We start from the raw sequence: 17,780 nt of genomic DNA, 5'->3' as shown, positions 1-17,780 counted from the left end.
ATTTCAATTTCTTTTAATTCTTTGCTTTTTTTTTTTTTTCCTTAATTGGTCACGGAAGAAAGGCAAAACTTTTGATGTAACCACCTTATTTTTAAAGTAAGTAAAAAGAAAGGGATGTGAAAACAATCTAACCTTGATTTAAAATACAAATAGTGATATTCATGTGTTTTTGTTTGTTTGTTTGTTGTTTGTTGTTTTTTCAATGCAGCAAAGAGGAGGGATGCAAAAATAAAGGTTGGTATTGCCTAGCCTCCCAGTGCCTGTTTTATCAACCGTAGTTTGTGATTCAACAGTCACTTTCAAGACACTTCCACTTAAAATAAACCAATTGTGGAATACTGAACAGTTTACTGTATGTAAAAAACTAGGTTAAAGTAGCTGGAAGTCTCCAATTGCTACTGAAAGGGCACCATGGCATTTGGCAGGAAAGAGCAACTTATAATGAGTATTTTTCCATGTGCTACCTCTCTTCAAAAAACCCCAGTGGCTTGCCTGCAGTCCTAGTCAGACCGCTCATAGTTCCTTTATTCTTGGCCACTTTAAATCAATGATGAGAATTTTTGTTGTTGTCGTTGTTGTTTTAAACTCCCTTAATTACGGGTTTCTTGTTACCTTTCACCAGGATGGGATGTTGACATCCCTCCAAAGTGTCTCGTAACTCAAAAAATTATTGTCTTTATTATAGCATGTCAACCTAAGACTTCAATAACAATGCAGGAAAAGAAAAGTGTCTCAGAGTTCAATATGAATCCTACATAGATTAAAGAACATATTGAATGTTCTAATGTTTTGCTTTTATGAAACACTAGTGTAAGGCTACAACATAACATAACTCCATACAGAACTGGATGAATCAGAAAAAGCGTGGGGATTCTTTGCTATGTGACATCATCATATATAAAATTGCAAAAATATTCTCTCTGCAATAAAGTGTCATTTTTTTAAAGCTCAGATTTAACAGATAAACCGTGGTTCTATTTGAATAATATACTCCAATATGTATATCCAAATATATTTGAATAATATTTAAAGTGAGTGTATTTTGATGTTATTGTCTTTGAGGACATTATTTGTCTTAAATTGTATTTTAGAACTGTATAGTGGTTATTTATAATAGTACTCAAGTTAGTATATTTATTATGTATTATTGACCACTGTAAGACTTGCAACACTATGTACAGCAAACCTGGAATGATATTGTTAAAATAGCATGAATGGATTTCGGGATAAGTTCGGTACAGAAAGGAAATGTTATTTTATTTCAAAAGCTATCAGGATGAATTGAAGTTTACACTGTATATTTCAAATCAGGACAATACGTCTTAATGATTTGTGCTATCACCATAATCAGAATGTGTCATAACAAACGCTCCAACTATGAAGACAGAAGTTTCTTGCTACAAATTTCACAGATAAGGCGAATACACTAGAAGAAATACCCTAGAAAGAACACTTCTCAAAGAAATATAATTTTCTTGCACTGTTTTCCAGACCTGTCACATGTTGAGTATCATGCTTTAAACTCAGACACATTATTAAAGTGCAGATGAAACACACTGGAGCAACAGCAATACAGTTTGGCAAGACTTAGTTCTTTTTGCAGTTAAACCAGTACACCCAATAGGATGTAAAATAAACCATAATTCTTCAGTCAGCAAAGTATATACAACAAGTTAGTAAAATAAGACATGCAGCACATTGCCCAAAATGAATTAAATAGGAAGGCCATACCATATATAAAGCTTCATAACAGTGGCATGGAAACTGATGTGGTTTTAAATGTCAGAGTGGTAACATCCCACGATTTATGTAATTTTGATGCTGCACTTACTATATTTATACACTTAGATCTATGTGCCTTAAGACAACCATGTATGGAAAAAAATTAAAAGAAGAAGTATGTTACAAGCATATCCAGTTCTAAGTGTTCCTACAGAGACGTAAGTATCACTAGTGGAATAACTGATTCTATAGGCTTCTATTTAAAAGGTTTAGAATGGGATGTAGAACAAAACAAAAAAAAATATATCAAAGTGTCAGATCTCTGTAAACATCCAAATGCATAATACTGCTCAAAAAACAGTTAAACATATATTTATTGGATAATGTTCAATTTATCTGCGTAGTTGTGTCTTGGCAAAAGTCAGTAATATATATAAAAATTATTCTATTGGTAATATTTTTAAGACTTCCTACAATTTTTTGTTGCTTTGGGCTTCACTTTACAAGGTTTTCAACTTCTAGATTATAGACAACATTTGTCTTTTGCACTACTACAGAACAAAAGCACTGTATGAAGTTTGATACTAATGTTGATCATTTTGGACTTGCTCCAAACATGCATAGCTTAGTAACCAACAAAAAGTTTAATATTATTGTAATACACAGGGCATCTAGGAGCATAACATCCCTGAAAACTAAAAAATGAATAACATCAGAAAATCCTGATGGTCTCCCATGTTATTTCTACTAAAAATTGAAATGTGAAATCTGTTGACTTTATGTGAGTGACATTGATTTATTAATGTAATATATCATTGCACAGTATGTTCTTACTGGTGGTAGCATCCACCAGAAAAATGAGATAAGTACTACTAATTTATTTCAGTAACTCACTAACCACTGAATGCAGTCCTGTGATATTTTATTCTTTCCACAAATCATATTATTCTGTTGGTTGTTTGTGGGGTTTTTTTCTCATGTTTCATACTTTTTTCCTCTTTCTGTACCGAATCACTTACAGAATCTAAACAATTACCCAAACTTCAGCATCATAAAGTTAAGGTATTATTGTTATTGTTTTTGCCAGAGAATGTGAGGACAAATAAATTTGTCCTCTTAGTAGCAAATTTCTTACATTATGCATTACATTTTGAGCATATGATGGTTTCAACTGGACTTTTCATCTTTGTGCGAAATAAAAGCTTAAGGTTAGGAAAACACATACGTTGTGCCAAACTCATACCTTGTAGACCTCTTAATCCTCCTGCTTTCATTCTACTACCATGCTTCAACAATCAACATAAGTGTGCCCAATTAACTTCACAGATACATGTTATTCTAGCCAGAAAAGTGAACTTACTGTGAATTAAATCTCACAAGATGTTAGGGGCATTCTCAAGACAAATTTAAAACTAACTTTTTTTCCCCTCCTGCTTGGCAATGTTAGCTCAGTTGCTGTTATTCCTGTCTGATGAAGTTCATGTTGTTCCTTCACTGTCAAGTGTTAGCTTCAAGGTAAGAAGTATAAATGTGCAATTGCTGCAATGTCTTCCAAGGAAATGATGGAAAGGGAAAGGGAAAAGAAGTAGCATTACACCTACTATATAAAAACCTGCCACAGAGAAAGCAATGGCAAGAGTGACAAATATTAAGTTGGGAGGATAAGTCCCCAAAGAGTCTATTGAGTTATATCCTAGAAGATGCTAACTACAACGTATTTTTTAATTATTCTTTTGTTACAAAAACCTAAAGGTTCTGTACCCTTTGTTGTTATTGTTGTTTGTTTAGGTTTTTTTGTTGTTGTATTTTGGTTGTTTGTTTGGGGTTTTTTGTTTATTTTTTTTGCAGCACTTGTTTTTTCTTTTAGCAGCACTTGAATAGAATAGTGTGGCAACCAACTAATTTTTCAGTTGAGTCAAGTGTGAAAAAGTCCTCTTATCCCTGCTGAGGCACTAAAAAATTTGCCTTTGAGCCCCTTGAAAATTTCACCACATAAATTAGGTATGTATTGGCAACAGGTGCTTCACAGAGCACAATTTTTTGAGTATTTCTTAGACTCTTTGAGAGCGTAATTTCTTTAAAAGTTATGCAACCTATTGGATACTGTCATCAGAATATTCTTCAACAAAATAAATGGTAAGGAACAGAAATCAGTATCAATTACCACAGAAATTAATACATCTCAGAGTTAATGGAAAGACCAATGGTTCATAGCTGAATTGGAACAGGAAAACTGAAAATACCTACTTGGAGAACGGGTAAAAAAAGGTAGAAGCAGGACCTGCTTCGCTTTCAAATTGTCTTTGACCTGCCATCCAAACTGGTGAAAAGAGGTAAAATCCTTTTTTACCTCACCAATTAATAGAGGAATTAGAGTTACCAAGTCTAGGTTCAATTTAACATATTCAGGTTTCAGCACATGAACAATACTTTCAGCTTTAGTTTTTGAAGCTATTGCTAAAACTGTTGAATTTTTAATACAGATGCAGCTTAAGTGACTCAAGTTGGAGAGGAACCCATCTTCAGAAATGAACTGTCTTCATGGATTTATCACATCATCAATTTTATTGTGATATTAGGTCATTTCCAACGGTGCATTTCAATAGTACGTGTTTGGTTGCATACCAATATAGAAGTCTACTAATATTTTGTAATTTTAAAGGGATGTATTTCATCCCATATGTAACCTTTCCATCGTTTCTTTGGAGCTGAAGAAATTAAAATTAGTGGTATCACTCTCAGTATTCTATGAACACCAGAGGACACCAGTTCTAATTCACTGAATACAAAGAAAAAAGATGCATACCTGAAGTCATATATTTTTATGAAAATTTGAAATGATGTCAACTAGTGAATTTATACAGTGAATAGTGAATTTTTATTTGATCTGTTCTTTAATAGTCAGAATATATTTTCCTAAATCTCTGCATTGAAACTGTAATTATCTTGTTGCATTATAAGACAAGTTTTATCTCACACTGTACAATGATAGTCTAAATGCTGCAGGAAAGGTGTTTACCTGCAGACACCATCTTCCAGCCTCCATTATGTACATTCAGGCGTGTGTTCAGCTAGAAACACTGTCTTTCAAAGATGATGTCAAGATATTTTGGTTTTGTTTCTACTCCTGTCTTTTTGCTATATTATTGCTCTCTGGTAGGTATTAGATACACTGATGATTCTGCAATTGAGTCACATCACCTTTGTGTTGACTTATTAGATCATGACAGAAGAGATTTTGACATTATCTTGATATTTCCTTGACAGGATACACATATTTCCTTAGGTATCGAAGTCTGAACTCACCACCCTAGGGTCCCTTACCAGTGAAAGAAAAGAAAAATATGTCCTGAGGGAATTAATCTCACCATAAATTAGATTTTGAAAGTAAATCATAAGGATCACTCTTCAGACATCTTGCTTTGAGACATCTAAAGCTAGGCAAGAAGAATCTCACCAAAATCTACAGAGTCCAAACTTGACACAATGGCAGAAGAAATGCTTTCAGAAAAAAAGTTGGTTTTATAGACTTGTTTTCATTTACTTCCTTCTTTTTTAAAAGACAGATGTGAGAAAGAATATGTAAGCTAACACTTCTATGAGCTACACAGCATTGAAATAAAACAAATTATTTCCCATAACCTCTAAATAGAAATAAGAATTGAAACTAAAAATCAGAACAGTTAATATATCTCAATTTGTACAACAGTTAAAAAAAAGTCCTGTACTCTCATTGTTTCTTTGGTACTGGATGCTATAGTAAGAGAAAACGATTGTGAGTAAATGCCTCTTTCAGAGGAAACATGCTAACATAAATAGTAATGAGTATGTCTATAACTATCTTGTAAAGAAAGAAAATATAGGGACCTCTAACTACATCTAATCACTGTTCCAAGCAACAGTTTGTTGTTTTTCTCTCCTCTGTGCTTCTAATGTTTCTTATACTACCTCAGCACATATGCTGCCAAAAAACCACAATTCTTTGTAGCAACTAACAATTTAAAAGAAGAGTATATTACAGAAAAGAGAGTCTCACTGGTTTCCATAAATTCATATGGGCTATGAACAATTAGGACAGTTCTAAAAATGGATTAATGGATAATTGTCATAAGCCCTAAATCTCACAGTTATTTTATGAGATGTATTTGGGATAAAGGAAATACAAATATTGTCATCATAACTGCATAGTTTACCATTTCCATCTTATAAGCCAGCAGATATATTGTTTCTGTATTTTATGGAAACTAGTGTAGAGTTATATAAACTGTGCTTACTTTTTAAACACTGAAAATATATCATGTAACCACAGCACATTTCCAAAATTCAAGTTACAGTAAAGAACCATAATTATAGTCTCATCAGAACTACAGAAAGCATTATCATATAAAATGTAGGTGCAAGAGAGAAAAACAGCACCCTCATTTTTCAGTATGCCTACTGAGGCAAGAAAGGTTCTATACACCAACAGCATTGTAAGGATGAATAAAGAGCCATAAAGTTGTTTGTACTGTGTGGAAGCTTGCAGATGGTGGATGAATTCATGTCTGTCATGTATTTATAATACAATGACTTTTACGTATTGCTGCCAGATGGAACATAGTTTTGCATCTTGAATATAAATCTCCAAGAAATATAACTTCCTTCAATCTGTCCCCTGTATTCGAAACAAGTGCAAATGCAGAGGCAGGTTTGGGAGGCTAAAGCAGATTTAGGGAAATCTGAGAGAATATAAATAAAATCCTCAAGGGCTTCTTTGTTATAACTCAATTCAAAATAATGGAGATACCCATGGGTTCTGTATTTTTTGAGGATAAACAGAAAAGGTATCATTTAAACTCCTACAGGCAAAACTACATGTCATCAATCAAATGCAAAATACATCCTAGGCAGGTCCAGAAGAACTTTCAACTGAACTTACTAGTAGTTTGACAAAACTTTTGCATAACATTTACTCTTGCTTCAATAAAATGAGATATCTGTCCCACCAGATTAGATCATAAAAGTACAGTCCATGAAGCATAAATGCATGTAATCGTTGCTGATAGTGAATATCTGTATCTATACCAGAGAAGCACTTTGCAGTTTTCCTTGTGTTTAACGATACCTAAACAGACCTAATACATAATTCTAATCTGATTGTAACAGTCTTTATACAGATGTGCTTTCTCAAACTATGAAAAAAGTACAGAATTCTTTGTGCTTACCCATCACACTTGCCTTTCTCCTGTGTGTCTGGTCTTTGTTTCTAATCTTAGCTGGTGTTCCTAAGAAGCAAGTAACTCTGACAGTGATTAAGTAAACTATATGACTGCAGGGGAGAATATTTTCCCATTCAATGATTTCTCACAAAGTCTGATTTGATGACAAACATGAGTTGACTTCCCTCAGACAGCCTCAAGCACTGCCTATATGCAGATAATTCTGTGTGTGAACCCATTAGGCTTTTACGACAGTTATAATCAAACATGATTGGGAAACCTTCTGGCTTACTTGGATCCATACTTACATTGTGCTTTGTGAGGTTGGAAATGTTACTTGCTATTGCTTGTAGCCAGTCAATACAGTCTTCAGCAGAGAGACACTGAATTATTCCACTGCAAACTCCATCCACAGCAATTACTTGGAACGCATTTTGCCTATAGACATGTCATAACAGATCAAATCAGAAGAAAATTTCATCTATTCTAGCATATAATCTCAACAGTACTTGCAGAAATGCTTTTCTTTCAACTACAACAAAGGTCAGCCACTGAACACTGATAAATTGCTGGTTTTCCTGTTTTACAAATACCTGGCATGTTAAAATGATCATGCTAAGAGGTCAACTCAGACTACATTGTTTCGAAAAAACTACATGAAAATCCATACATTAACTCCACAGAACCTTGACCAACATGTCAGAAGCTAAACAAGTGAAATAGCTGACACATACCAAAGAGTTAATACTTTATAATGCAGATTACAGAGAACAAAAGTGTGCATTGGACACCATAGGCAACCATTTGTGAAGTTCAGTGGATTACCAATAGCTTCTTCTCAAGAACTTGTGTTTTATTTTTCTAATACACTGTTTAAACACAGTATGATTCCTGTTTCGATATCCCTTGTTGGTTGCTCTTGGTTATACAAATTTGATCCTCTTCTAAACTGCTGATAGAAAAGCTGGAGAATTCAAAATCAGTAAGGTAGCATTAATGATTTTTACAACTGCATTTCTGAATGTTAGGATCATTAGCAAAATAAAACTGGAATGTAAGAGACGTGTAGTGACAAAAGCATTATCCACCTTGGTGCTTCTACCCCAGCACCAATCTGGGCACCTAGGCAATAATTTGTCATGCATTATAGACCGACTTTCTACAGCTTAGTGCTGAGCAATTACAGAAGATGAGAAAACTTTCAGATGCTAAAGCAGTTCCAAAACTAATTTCTTCAGTAAATAGCTTTATTGGCTAACAGCCTTTGGAAGGCTCACAGGTTTCTCTGGCTTCAGAATCAAAAAACCTCAATATTAATTCATATCCTAGAATAAGTGATTACTAAGCATACAGAGAATACCAAGTTCCACCACTGGTGTTCTGCTCAAAACCCATCTGTTAATGATCAATTAATGGTTTAAAATTAAGTACTTAATTCAGATTATTTAAGGATGGCTCAGGCAAAGTGAGTGTTATCGTCAGTGCAAAACCAAGTGTCACTGATGACTGTTTCTGACAACTCAAGACAGATACTTATTCTGCAAAGTTATTTCTACCTCTTCAAATTATTTATGTAGTTGTATGGAATGTAGACCTAATACCTGTCTTTACCATAAAGGCCTTTGTTATACCTGTATCAAGTATACATCTTTCCTTCAGTTAGGCGAAGCGTTAAAAATTGATTAAATCAATGCTTTTGCTTTGAGAATCCCAACACATGAACTAGCTCTTACAGGACGTTACAGCTTATATGTCCTAACATGATCATGCAGAGAGCACTGGTTTATCTAAACCCATCAGTTAACTTATCAGTTTAGATGCTTTTTCACAGAGGGAGTTACGCTTTTTCAAAATACCAAAGGCAGAACAGAGAGCTACTTCTTTCAAGGACTCATTTTCACAATAATTCAGGAAAAGTTTTTGATGAAGATTTATTTAAAGCATCTTCAGGTAGTGTAGCTAGCATTTTTTTCTACATAGTTTGTTTTAAATGGCTATGAATATTATTAGTAATTTATTCCAGAAAAAAAATCTTCTAAATATGTCCTTATGAAAAGAGCATAGCATGATGATCAGAAAAACCTGTTGATAATCCCTTTCAGGACAAACAGTATTATTTTCAGGACTCCCCTTCTTTCTACTCAGCCTACTGTAAATCAAAGTAGGAAATCAAGGAATCTATTAATGTGTGACACTAACCTGCACAAGCAAAAACCCTGTATGTTCCAGATTCAATCCTGATGCACAAATGTCCCTTACACTACAAACACAGTGAATCTGATGCATTTGGGGCAGCAGACTGTTCCCAGGTATTTAATTTGTGCATGTACAAAGCCATTAATCCAGAAAGCTTTTTCCAAAGTATCAATAAACACAGATTATAGGTTGCATAGCTCCCTAGCAAACTACTTCTGAATGTGGTCTGGGCAGTTGATATCCTTAGCCTTCCATTATTGTAATAGTATTTTCTGCAATTAGTCTACCAAAGTCCACACTACCGCACAAACCTGAAAAAATAAGGTATTAAATACAAATTTTGTATTAAATAAAACAAATAGTAGATGAATCACTTTATAATACAACAAAAAAGGTAAGAGCAGATTAATTCTTATTCAGCTACACATCTCAGGTTCTGTCCCTTCTGGAACTCAACAGTTATATTAGATATTAATAAGCTTTCCAAGTGTAACCTAAATGCCCTCTAGAGTATTATAAGAATACCCTCTGGAATTAATGCATCTCAAGCACCCCACTAGAAAAGCTAGAATATCATTATAAGTCATAACAGTGTATGTGATAATGATATGATGTATCTCTGTGGCAGTCTTTTCAATCTGTGAAATACAAAATGTTATTAGGCTTTACATAGTGAAAACAGGCTTGTAAATATTAACTACAGAAAATGTAATGTGTTAAATTCCATTCCATGTTGCTTTCTTATATTATTTTCAATATCCTTTCCTTAAGGTTGCCCTTTTTTAGAGCAAATTCTTTAAAAAATTATCTGCCTTTCTCTCATGAAAAATGTTGAGAAAGTAACATTTTAGTATGTTGACACTAATTTGTTAGAAATATAAAATATTAGTTCTACGCTTTTTTAAAGAAAACCGCACTTCCTCTCTCATATTTGTACTGCATTTTTCTTCCCTTTAAATACTCTTAATTTTCCATGTTAGCATAGAGGGACACAGGAACAAAATTATCAGAGTAATTACTAAAGGTTTGATTATTCAGATATTTTGGTTTTTACTAATATACTATAAAATGTATTTTCTCAGGAATATCACTACTACCTACAATTATTTCTCTGTAACACACAAATTCTAGAACGTACACTTTAAAGTTATGTTTTATTGATGCAGAAGACTGAATTTTAAAGCCCTAGATCTATGACTAGTTGAGTATATCCTCATTTTCCATATGAGTAATTGAATTCAATATCTTATGTGAAGTTTACAGTAGAATAGATCTCAGACTTGACTGTTATGATTTTGGGCCCTTTATGCTTCATGCTCTTAATTATTTCTGTTTCAACCCTTTTTAAGCATTGAGCTGATGATTTTCACAGAATTTACTGAAAAAAACTCTACCTCTGTGGTGATTATATCTTGTTCCCTTTCAGATCAGTCAATAAGCCATTGTAGCCTTTTGTTTACAACTTGTCTGCCTGGGTCAGCCATTGTTTTCCAATAAAGAAGGATCATGCAACCAAATAAATATTATTTTGCTATTACCAGTCAAAAGCTGCAGGCTATTTTTAGCTTCATAGTTAGCTACTCGTGATATAACTGCTGCTTTAATTTCAGCTCTGTGAATAAAAAAAAGGGCTGGCAGACCTAGGTAGTGTACTTCTAGGAAAGAACAGCACTTAGAATTAAGTGAGTCCATGGGAGGTTTTTGTGCAACTTTGAAACCAAAGGGAAGGAAGCAGGCTGTGGAAAGAAACAATAAAATTAACCCACACAAGCCCCCAACTGAAGCTAAAGGAACACTCCTCTTCCCCTAGTTGCTGGGGAGCAAAAACTCAGCCCTGAGGGCAGATGGTATCAGTTAACTGTAGGACCCATAGAAACACTGGAAAGGTGAGCATAGCAACAAAGAAAAGATACTGAGGAGGTTCCTTCACAAAACAGTATTTCCAGAAATATTAATGAAGCTTTTCTGTATTAATTAGGTAATTTCACATATGTATGAATGGAGCAATAGGAAATTTTAAACTGCTAGTGCCTGATGAGCCATCGGGGTATAGCATAACACTATTCTTCCCAGACTGACACATCTAAGCTGGCAGACATGAAAGCTACAGGGGAAAGCCAGAGGTTTTTTTTAAATAGTAAGGCCTCACAGCCTCACAAATGGTAAGTCCTTTGTGCTTATTTTAAGAGTTAATGCTTCTGATGGGTTAGAAGAAGAATTAATGGAGAAACATGCTCTATAACTGTAGGCAGCTGTCTTCCAGTTAATGACTGGAACTCACAGAATTTTTTGGTATTAGAACTTCATTCTTATGCATACAGATAAAAAAATAATTCACACAATACCCAGGTATTTAAACCTTTTAGCAAGTATGATCTTATTTTTATATTATGCTTTGCTGGATTCTGTAGCTACTTTCTTTTGTATTTAAATGCATGACACTTGAAAACCAGTAAACATTCAAGAATATCCTTGTCTTCCTTTCTCATTTCTTCTGATTTACTAGATACTATTAAATTAAACAATAACAAGTTGTAAGTCTATATGATGTAATAAATTTAAACCTGACTTGAGTTTTGGACAGCTTCCCCAGTGACTGGGAGACAAAATGGCAATTAAATTAGAAGTTCATAACTGCAAAGTAACACATATGGGAAAAAGTCACCTTAGCTATACGTAAGCAACAAAGAACCTTACTGAACTATAAACACAGAGGAAAGAAACGCAAGAGTTACTATAAACAGTTCTCTGAAAACTATCACCTTAGTGCTCAGTGACAGTCACAAATTAATAGGTTATTACAAAGTATTAGACAAGAGAAATACATTTAAAACATTATGTTGTAATGGGGATCCTCTTTGTAGTCCTGATCACCTTCTCTCAGAAGATAGAATTATGAAAGAATGAGAGAGAATAACAATAATCGGAGCTATAGAAGGGTTTTCCTAAAAGGAGGCAACAATAGAGATCCTTCAAACTGGAAAACAGAAGGCAGTCATCTGAAATCATAAAAACATAAATCATGCATGCTTATTCAGCATTTATCTTGATACAAGGGTCAGGGCCCTCCTTCCCCCTTCTGTGTGCCTGCCTGGCTGTGTTGAGCTCTGACATGGCATGGCTGTGGGATGTGGCATAAGGCTGCTGTGAACTAGCTTGAATGTGGGGCCTGCTTCCCCCTTCACTTGAGAGCTGCACACCAGCTCAGGCTCCCACCCTTGGTCCTCCCCTGAGTTTGATTGCACCTCTGCCTGTGCTTGGGCATGTATCCCTCTGATTTGAACCTAACCTGTGGGCTAATTTTCCTGCCTGACCTGAACTCCAGGTCACCATGATGGACTCATCTGAAGACCACCCTTAGGCCAGCTCTGCTCCTCCACCAGAGGCAGCTGGACACTGCCCTTTGCATGGACATTTGCCTCATCCAGCCCCACTGCCACCCTCTGCTCTTGGCTCACCTTCCCCATGGGGCAGCCAGCCTTTGCTGCTCCCCAAACAACAAGATTATTTTACCCGATGAAAGGCAAGATACTTAAGACAAACAGGAGGAAGTACATTTAAAAAATATAATTATATTGCAGAGCTCAATGCCACAGTGCATTGCAAAAGAAAAAGGGGGGGGGGGGGGGTGCGGAAAGAAAGAAAGAAAAAAAAAAGCAGCTGAGAAACAAGCTTTTGAGAGCAGGAACATCAGCAGTTAGTAAATATAATGACCTACATGTAATCTTAAACTGAGAAACATGCTGACAAGGTGCAAGTGGGAAGTTTGCACATCTTCCTCACATACCTGGTCCTGGCTGATGTTAGAGTAGAATGCAGACTGAGGTGGACCTAGACAGACCTTTATGAAAGCTCCTATCTTCTGTGTCTCTGACACCAGCTGTGCATGAATATTGCCATTCCTCTCATAAGGCAACTCCCTAAGGCTCTTATCAGTTAACGAAGAAGTCAACAGTTTGAAGTTTTTTAACTTCTTTACCTGCACAAATCTGATCCTGGAAGGTACTGGGAGAACCTTGAATGAAGAAGTGGAATTAAGCGGAGATCACACCACCTTTTTTCCCACCTGAGTCCTGGGGATGCTGGCCATGAGGAACATGATAATGTATCCTGAAAAACATGAAAAGGTCTTTCTCAGTTTTGGGCTCCACAAATATTCTAAAAACCTAGGAAAAACAGATTGTGTGGTGTTTTTTTTGTCTGTTTGTTTTTTTTTAATTACTAATAATGAATAAAGTGAATAATAAAAAAAATATAATAATTATAATAAAAGCCATGTAGATTTAATACTTCAGTGTAGATTTAATACTTCAGGACATGACACAGTGACCAAGGTGTTTGGGTTTGTTGGGTTTTTTTAATTGAGGTTTTTTTGGGTTGGCAGTTGGAATTGGTGATCTTAGAGGTCTTTTCCAACTGTGATAATTTTGTGATTCCATGATCTAATTTATTCACTATACACCCATAATTCTGTTGTGTCCTGTTGCCCCATACACATGTACATACATGTCTATTCTAATGACATCACCTCAAAACCTGGTAATTATTAATGGGATGAAAATAATTTAGTTAAAACTACATGTTTACAATCCATATTTGAATTTTACCTATTTACACAAGACATTACTTATATGAAAATTCAACTTAATCATATCTATGATCATATCTACAAAAATAAGTATTTAAATATCCAGAGTTTAATTTCACTAGTATTTTTACAGAATATAGTTTTCAATCAGAAGTGCTTATAAATGGGGAAATGCTAAGAATTCATTATGGAAGATCCAACACCTCTCCCTTGTTTTAGAAAACGCCTTACAAAATAGTGCTAGTGATGCTATTTTCTGGAAGCATGATTCTCACTGAAATGTATGTCTTAACTGTAGTATATCAATAAAATTGTACCTGTCATTCCTGCAACAATTGCAATTTTTTATTACCTGTATCTCCTATAAAATAAACATTAAAAAAAAAATGAGTATACCTTATATTTTTCTACAGTGTGATTTCTGTGTAAGATCTACAGAATTGTAAAGCTTTGCCAACATTAACTTTATTTTTATGTATATGTTCAAATATCTTTAATGGATATAAAATAAAAGATCACTATAAGCACCACTTTAGCTGAACAGCAGGCTTTTCATAAGTTCCTTAAAAGACTCAAATTCTGGTGAAACATTCCACAGATTCAAACCAAATAAATAAATGATTGGCAAGGAAGACTAAGCTAGGATGTTATTCTGAACAATGTCTTGAATGTTTAATGTTCTTTGTCTGCTTTCAGGAACCATTCCTCAGCTCTGATTAAACTTGTGGAAAAGCTGAAATGTAGCAAAAAGTTTAGATGCAACAGAAATGTTAACCCTACCTTTAGACACTTTGAACTGCAGACAAAAGGGCAAAATTGGTCCTGTCTCCTCCAAATTCTGAGTTAGAAGTCTCCTTCATGTGAACCACTAAGGCTATAAATTAAGAAATAGACTATTGCCATAACTCACAATGTATTCTAGAGAATATTCTAAGAAAAAGGAAGGACAAGAGCTGTACATAATTTAGGAACTCACACAGAGGTCTCATTTGGTTTTATGAAGCATTTTATTCCCATGACAAAGGGATATATGAGATAAGAACTATATCCTAGTCTTCAACAGAAGAATTTAATTTGGGATGATTAGACTCATGACGTCTGATTATATTATTTAAACAGAAAGAAAAAATCCTTTTGTCAGTAAATTATTTTAAGTTCAAATAGAACCAGTAGCTAATTTAGGTCAGTTTTGACATTTGCAGAAACAGGATTCACAAAGAGAAGCATAAGTTTTGTGCTGAAAGCAAATTTAGAATTGAAATGGCTAGCAAAATAATTTTAGGATCTGTTGCAATATCCTTTCTACACACCTACATGTATAAACTGTTGAGATAAGTCCATCTCTGATGTTCTTGCATTAGTTATATATATATATAATATATAATAATTAGACATGCATTAAGATGCCCATTTTATTGTTTTCATCCCATTCTTATGAATTACAGCTCCTATAAATCTGTATAAATCCTAGGGTTTTCTCATATTAAAATTAGGCTGAAGATATGTGCTATTGACTTTGAAGTCTCTGGGCTCCTAGTTAAAATTTTTACCAAGAAAGTATGAAAGAACAATAATGGAATCACAGAATTGTCAAAAGGGACCTCTAGAGATCATCTAGTCCATCTCCCCTGCTAAAGCAGGATCCCCTAGAGCGCTGTACTTAGGGCTGCATCCAGGCAGGTCTTGAATATCTCCAGAGAAGGAGACTCCACAACCTCCCTGGGCAGCCTGTTCCAGTGCTCTGTCACCCTCACCATAAAGGAGTTTTTTCCTCATATTTGAATGGAACTTTCTACATTCCAGCCTGTGCCCATTGCCCATTGCCCTGTCACTGGGAACTATTGAAAAGAGTCGGGCTTCATCTTCCTTGCACCCACACTTTAGATACTCGTAGGCATTAATAAGGTCTCCCCTCAGCCTTCTCTCCTCCAGACTAAAGAGTCCCAGCTCTCTCAGCCTTTGCTCATGAGGGAGATGCTATAAACAAGGGAGATGCAATAAAACAAGCCCGAAATTATAAACAGCAAAGTCAACAGAATAATGACTATGTTTCTGTTTTTTTAATATATCTGTAATGATTATGCTTTATAGTGGTCTATTTATTCAATGCTTTTTAATATTATTTGTTTATTTTCACTTACCACAAAGCTAAAAATGCACCAAAAATCCCTTTGGAACTTTATAAAAGAATAGAAATTTCGCATTTCCTGACCATGAAAATTGTTACAAGGCCCTTTATGCACTTCAAAGGCATCTTTTACTAAGAATCTGATCAGACATCTGCAACATTTTGCTCCATAATACTGTCATTCTTGAGTAAGATTTTAAGTGTAAATAGGAAAAAACTTACATCTAAATCATTATTTGACAGAAGTTTTAGATAACTAGCAAAATCAAATTAATGGATAAATATTCTGGAAAAAAATCTACCTTTTCTTTAAATAGATATATTTTAATTTTAATAATTTTAAAACCTATCCTGTGGAAATAAACAAGAAGAAAAAAAAAATTCACAAATTGCCTATTGCCCAAATAAAAATAGTGATCCCAGTGTCAAGTTACAGTCTCAACTGGTGCAAATTTGTCATAGTTTAATGCCCAGCCATAATATCTGGCAACCTTTTTTGTCCCCTACAGAACTGTCCATCTCCAATGTGAATTAGAGCTCCTCCCACATTGCTGCCCTTTAGTAGGTACTTCCATTTAGCTATTAAAGTAGTAATATGCTTCTGTGTAATTCCATCAAAGAAATACAAGCTCTTACCGTATTGTTGGGATGGTAGTTGAGATGCAAACCACTGTCACACAGGGGAGAGGATGTGCCACTGCTTTGGTCACTGGGGGCACCTAATAAAATATGAATTCACCAAAAATTCATTAATCTATAAAAATTTATTAATCTATAAAACTATAATTCAAACATTTGTATGTCTATCCTTCCCCCCATTGGCTTTGTCATATCTAACATCCATTTACTTTCTCCATTCAGCCAGTTTGTCTTCTGGTTTGAGTGGAGTGCCCTCTAAAGCTGAGTGGAGGTTCAAGAAACATTTCCCTGGTGCTCTGCTTAAAAGAGTTAATAATCTGCTTAGTAAGAAAAAAAAACCACCAAAGTTTTTTTCGCAAATTTTACTTCAGAAAACAACTCAATGAAGTTTACAGTTCTAAGTGTTCTTGTAATAATTTAGGAAATTGCAGTGCTGCACCTCTAAAGTAATATGATATGATTAATTCAAATACATGTTTATGACTGCTCCTCAAGGTACTCTGTGGTACCGCAGCCTTTCATATAAAAGGAACGTATGTACTATGACACATTTTTAAGAATATGATGTTATAATGTTTTTTCTTGTCTCACTAAATTTTAATACCTTTGAAAAAGGTCAAGACAGAATTTCAGTGAATGATTGTAAAAAATATTATTTCATAAGTTAGTTAATTTAATTTTTACTATATTAAAATCAAAGGCTAAAATTATTGAAATAAAATATTTATTGCTTTGCTGCTTAAAAATTAAGCAATTAATTTTAGCCTCTTAGAAGCAAGAAACAGAATGAAAGCAGCAGTGACAAAAGGCACAGACTGTCATGTAGATATGCTTAGACATGCTGCAACTGTCTGTAATTCTTCATCCACACTCACAATTTAATACAATTAAAGGAAGACAGCTGTCTCTATAAAACTCTCATGGGGCTAGTTGACTAAAACTCAGTTGGACTTAAACAAATCATCCTAGGGCAATTTATTTTTAGGTAGACAGATACCTCCACCAAAGCCTCTGAATGTTAAATGGAAAAGTTAAGCTCCCCAAATACATACATACAAGCTCATTTTCACATTTACAAGACAAAACTGTTTCAGAATAAAATGTTAGCTGATGCTGCCTGAAAAAAAGGCTTTTAAATACTCTGCCTCAGGATGTGAGCTACTGTAAACTAATATAATTCCACTGTTTCACCTGCAACTTTGCTGATTCACACTACTGAAATGTCTGGTGATCTGTTTTTCAAGCAAAGATAGTAATTTTTCCTTGAGGTAAATATTACTACAAGACCTGGCAACACAAGCGGCTCATA

At 34.6% G+C, this 17,780-nt stretch overlaps 1 protein-coding gene across 2 annotated transcripts in view; it reads right to left on the bottom strand.

Moving 5' to 3' along the window:
* SNTG1 (syntrophin gamma 1) overlaps positions 1–17,780 on the bottom strand; it is a 158,750-nt gene that overhangs the window by 92,214 nt on the left and 48,756 nt on the right. For both annotated transcript variants that reach the window (XM_051611904.1, XM_051611905.1), the window contains exons 8-10: positions 16,469–16,551; positions 13,096–13,226; positions 7,229–7,358 (exon numbers count right to left, since the gene is read on the bottom strand). In XM_051611904.1, coding sequence (XP_051467864.1) covers positions 7,229–7,358; positions 13,096–13,226; positions 16,469–16,551 — 344 coding nt within the window. The remainder of the gene's footprint in view (positions 1–7,228; positions 7,359–13,095; positions 13,227–16,468; positions 16,552–17,780) is intronic.

This window comes from Apus apus, chromosome 2 (assembly GCF_020740795.1).
Source record: "Apus apus isolate bApuApu2 chromosome 2, bApuApu2.pri.cur, whole genome shotgun sequence".
Taxonomy (NCBI): Eukaryota; Metazoa; Chordata; class Aves; order Apodiformes; family Apodidae; genus Apus; species Apus apus.
The sequence above is the reverse complement of the archived record's forward strand: the minus strand, read 5'-3'. Positions and strand labels throughout refer to the sequence as shown.